Here is a 5,297-nt window from a genome sequence, read left to right on the forward strand (position 1 = left end):
ACCTGACGGACAAAATCACACACACACACACACACACACACACACACACACACCACTTTAAATAAATATATATATATATAAATAAATAAATAATACCACACTAAGATAACAATCACATGTTGCATGGAGCACTGTGTATAATCAAGACTTTAGAGTCGACAGATTTTTCCACTGAGACGCTGCAGTTTTGTTGGGAATAGTGTGTAATGAGAGAGAGAGCTCTTGCCTGTGCATAGGCGCCGTACGCTCCAAACTGCAGGGCCATCGGATTGAAGATGCCCATCTGACCGGCCATCTGCTGCATGCGTCGAATGGTCCGTTCCTTATCTGTGTCTGCAAACTTCACCACCAGGCTGGAAGAAGCGCCCTGAAACACACACACACAAAAACAAAATGAGGACTCTTTGTGCCTTAATACGTGCTAATGATACAAAAGTGCATAATCACATGTGCTGGCACTCACAGGCATGGTTTGGCTGCCGTGTAAAGCACTGATAGCGGCCTGAGCTTCTGCATGAGTGGAATACTTCACAAACGCACAACCTAAAGAGATTAAAAAAAAACAGTCAAAAACATCCTCTTGGACATTTACAGACACAATTCTAGGCTTCCATATCTTATTTTCGCAAGTTTCAGCAAAGTGAAAGAAAGAAAATGTTGAGAGAGATGACCCTCTAACTGGGTCAAGAAGCCATATTGCTCCACAAATGATTTTTATATTAAGCAGTTTTTATTTTATTTTATTAAATATTTATATATATTTTTTTTCACATATGTATATTTCATTATATTAATGTAAGAGTGCACCTTTAAGGTTTTTAAACAGATCTTTAAAAACTGATATATTCTTAATATAATATAATATAATATAATATAATATAATATAATATAATATAATATAATATAATATAATATAATATAATATAATATAATATAATATAATATAATATAATATAATATAATATAATATAATATAATATAATATAATATAATATAATATAATATAATATAATAATGAATATTAACATATAGACTTGAAAAGTACACTTCAGTGATTGTAAAAAATCAGACTGAAGCCAATAACCTTTGCTGTTTCCATCAGGACCTCTGAGGATGGTGCACTCCTCAATGCTCCCGAAGGACTCAAAAAGGTGCCGCACGTCGTCCTCACATTGCTGCTTATTCAGCATGCCAACGAAGAGTTTTCTGTCTTCTGAAACAAACACAGAGAAGTTGTTACAGACTACACAGGGAAAAAAACAACATCTGTCTGATGTCTTGTGCTATTGCTCAATTCAATATATGCACACCGCCTCTTTTTTTCTATTTTTACTATATTTTACTGTATATGCTGTTTGCATTTTCCTCAGTGTTTGCACAAATTTGAGCATTTTATTATTAAGGACGACTGAATCTTATAATAATACTCAAAATAAACAAGCATGAGGTGAGTACTGTAAAATGTCATCAAAAAGCAATTAAAAGTCACCATTACTAAAGTGCAACAGCACAGACAAACTTTTTAAAAGTCCAAAAATAAATAGAAGCTCTCCAAACACATTGGAACAATCCCACAATGCATGCTTTTTATCTACCTAACATACAATATTCTGTGGCTAAATCCAGAAAAGCACTAAAAAAAGCCTGTTGGTGCTACTGTATAATGAAATGAGTTCCTGAGCGAGATATCTGTGGAGAACCTTTCGCCTAGTCGATTCTGCCACCTCAGGAGTCCTTGTTTATTGTTTGTGTTTTTCTTTATCGGATTATGTCGACATTATTGAATTACACATCAGCGTGAGGGGAACAAAAGCGGTATTGTTTCAGGGTTTTATTAGGCTGTAATTGCAGTGTCAATGCTGCAAGTTTTAAACTCAAGACAAGGCACAGAGTTAAAAAACAAGGCACATATTTATAGGGTGCCGAGGGAATTGGACTGAATATGACAGTGTGTAAACATGCACACACATATTTATCTTTCTATCTAAATGGTGACCTACCCTAGACTTCTATTGTTTTTTAATAAAGACTATAAATATAATATAGTTATAATTACAGACTTGCTTAAAACAATTGTGTGTAAATGGTTATAGAAAAAATGTGCTTTAACTGAACGTTCTATTTGATCATGCTGGTGAGTTTGTACAGGTAAACTTAATAAAAGTGTATGTGTAATGTGTGTGTGTTTGTGTGTATGATGGATGATGCAGCAGAGATATTAAAGCGCTACTGTGTATGAGTATGTGTGTTCCTGTTTTTGTCCAGGCCTGCCGCTCACTAACATGCTCTGACAGGGTGTCCTTGCCCAGTCAACAAGACTAATCTCTAGTCCGGCCTCTCTCTGTGGGGAATGTTTACAAGTGAGGTGCACATATGCGGAATAAGACGCACACAAGACACAGGTAACAGTAATGCCACTGAAGATAGCTTAAAATCAAACACCATGTCAAATGAAAGAGTGAGTGTTACGACAAACAATCTACAAGCTGCCTTTGATTTAAGGTAAATCAACAGCATAAAGTTAAAAAAACAACAACAACAAAAAACATGTTATACATTTTATAAATGTAAATTTTGCACATTTTATAAATAAAATAAAAAAATATAACAATACTTAGAGTGAATGTGAAGACAAATGATTTACAAGCTGTATATGATTTAAGGTAAATCAACTGTATAAAGGTAAAATAAATGAATAATATATTTTATAAATTTAAATTTTGTAAAATTACAATAAATTAAAAATGTAAATGTATAGATAGATGTAGAGATAGATAGAAAGATAGATAGATGTATATAACAATACAACAATACATTTAAAGAAATTAATTTTTACAAATAGAAATGTCAAAATGAGAGAGGGTGACAAATGTTTACAAATGTCAAATTTTATAAATTAAAATGTTAGAAATAAAATACAAATACAACAATAATACTTTTTAAAAATAATTTACATTTTTTAAAAATAGAAATGTCAAATGAGAGAGAGTGAATGTGAAGACAAATGATCTAAAATCTGTATTTGCTTTAGGGTAAATCTACGTAATCAAAGGTAAAATATTTTTTTTTAATACATTTTATAAAATTACATTTTATACATTTTTGGATAAAATAAAAATATGACAATAATAAAAAATAAATTTTAGAATTAGAAATGTCAAATGGAAGGGAGTGAATATGAAGACATGAACTACAAAATGAATTTGATTTAAGGTAAATCAAAATAAAATTAACAATTAAATAAATAAAATAAAAATAAATAAATAAATAAAAACACATTCAGCCCTTCTTCCCCTTGGACCATAAATAAATCCAGCAGTCTGATTCCCAAAATGTCTCAATAATTTATATGTAAATCACCTTAATATATATTTTAAAACTTAAAAATGACATTGTTGTCGTTGTTCCAGGAACAGCATTCCAATCAACCAGCTGTCTGCTGATTTCATGGCTTGAGGGTTTTTTGAAATGTCAAATGAGAGAGAGTGAATGTGAAGACAAATGATCTAAAATCTGTATTTGCTTTAGGGTAAATCTACGTAATCAAAGGTAAAATATTTTTTTTTAATACATTTTATAAAATTACATTTTATACATTTTTGGATAAAATAAAAATATGACAATAATAAAAAATAAATTTTAGAATTAGAAATGTCAAATGAAAGGGAGTGAATATGAAGACATGAACTACAAAATGAATTTGATTTAAGGTAAATCAAAATAAAATTAACAATTAAATAAATAAAATAAAAATAAATAAATAAATAAAAACACATTCAGCCCTTCTTCCCCTTGGACCATAAATAAATCCAGCAGTCTGATTCCCAAAATGTCTCAATAATTTATATGTAAATCACCTTAATATATATTTTAAAACTTAAAAATGACATTGTTGTCGTTGTTCCAGGAACAGCATTCCAATCAACCAGCTGCTGTCTGCTGATTTCATGGCTTGAGGATTTTTTCAGGGTTTGGTTTAATGCCTCTGATTGGTCAACGGGAATGTTGTTCTACATGTAAATCACATTGTGCACATTTTCTGATAATGGTGGGACAGAAAAAGCTATTTTGTTTAGAACAACAAGTCTTTCGTTTAGTTGTCTCTAACCCATGTCTCCAACTGTTTCCTCTCATTCCCTCCGATATCCATCCTTATTTGTCTCTCATGACCAGCCCCCAGCTCCTTGTCTTCTTTCTAACTCTCCTTTAAGTCTCTTTCTGTCTTTGTGCCTCTCACTTCCTTTCCTTGTCTTTCCCACTTTGACCTTTAGATCTCTCTCTCCATCCCGGCGTTTCACTTTAAATGACTAGTGAATGGATCAGTCGGGGACGGCACATCAGTTTTGCCAGTGGAATCAGAGGGCTTTGCAGGGACATATATTGCGTTTTTACAGGGCTAACAGGGGGATAAATTCAGCTGTCCATCACAACGAAGACAATTGATCTGTCAAGTGTGAGTAAAGGAAGACACTCTCAATTAGAGGAAGGACCAAACGTATGGCATGAAATGAAGGGAGATGCTGTGAAGGAGAGAGAGGTGCCTCCATGTCTGACTCGCTCTCTCTGTGGGTCCATCAATCTTGGTTATCTGAAAAATCTGACCCAAAAAGGGGGGAAAGACGAGCTCTCTCTCACCAAACTACTTCCACTTTGTCTAAGTGACACACAGACACACACATGCAAAGTCGTGGAAACTCAGTCTCACTCCCATGAACACAAACTTAATATTATATCATTTCTGTCAGGACCACTATCGTCAAAGATGATTGACAATTAGCATACAGTTTGGATTGGGCAATGCGAAAACTGCTGATAATACTGAGGGACCTTATATATGAATGCTTAGATAGGTGCCGTATTCCCATAGGTTGATGGGGATCAGCTGAGAGTCAGTTGATGCGAGCTTGACTAACGTGACCTGCCAGAACTAATGCTACGCTAGATTTTTATGTTCTTATGATGTCACAGGCGAAAGAGTTTCTTCATAAGAGAACTTACTAAGATGCCACATGAGAACATGTTTAAGTTTTTATTAAGTCACAGGTGAACCTTCTTAAGATCTTATGTTGTCAACAAGGGACCTTTTAAAGTTCTTAGGAAGTCATAGGAGAACCTTTTGATGTTCATTTTTATGTTCTCCATAAACAACAATGTTCTGGTGCTTCAAAGCATCTGGCTTTATTTTTTTTCTGTTTTCTATGCTATCTAGAACCACTAAACTGATATTAAGAACAAAAATAAATAAATAAAATAAATCTATTCTATTAATAAAATATTCTATTTAAAATATTATTCCA

At 32.9% G+C, this 5,297-nt stretch overlaps 1 protein-coding gene across 1 annotated transcript in view; it reads right to left on the reverse strand.

The window, feature by feature from the left end:
* The window catches only part of LOC107665222 (CUGBP Elav-like family member 4), a gene marked incomplete at its 5' end in the record, with an annotated part of 71,466 nt that overhangs the window by 13,464 nt on the left and 52,705 nt on the right, over nucleotides 1–5,297 (reverse strand). Inside the window, 3 exons of the mRNA XM_016456005.1 lie at nucleotides 221–367; nucleotides 464–543; nucleotides 1,085–1,213. Coding sequence (XP_016311491.1) covers nucleotides 221–367; nucleotides 464–543; nucleotides 1,085–1,213 — 356 coding nt within the window. The remainder of the gene's footprint in view (nucleotides 1–220; nucleotides 368–463; nucleotides 544–1,084; nucleotides 1,214–5,297) is intronic.

The sequence above is a fragment of the Sinocyclocheilus anshuiensis genome, unplaced genomic scaffold (genome assembly GCF_001515605.1).
Source record: "Sinocyclocheilus anshuiensis isolate Anshui unplaced genomic scaffold, SAMN03320099.WGS_v1.1 scaffold587, whole genome shotgun sequence".
NCBI lineage: Eukaryota > Metazoa > Chordata > Actinopteri > Cypriniformes > Cyprinidae > Sinocyclocheilus > Sinocyclocheilus anshuiensis.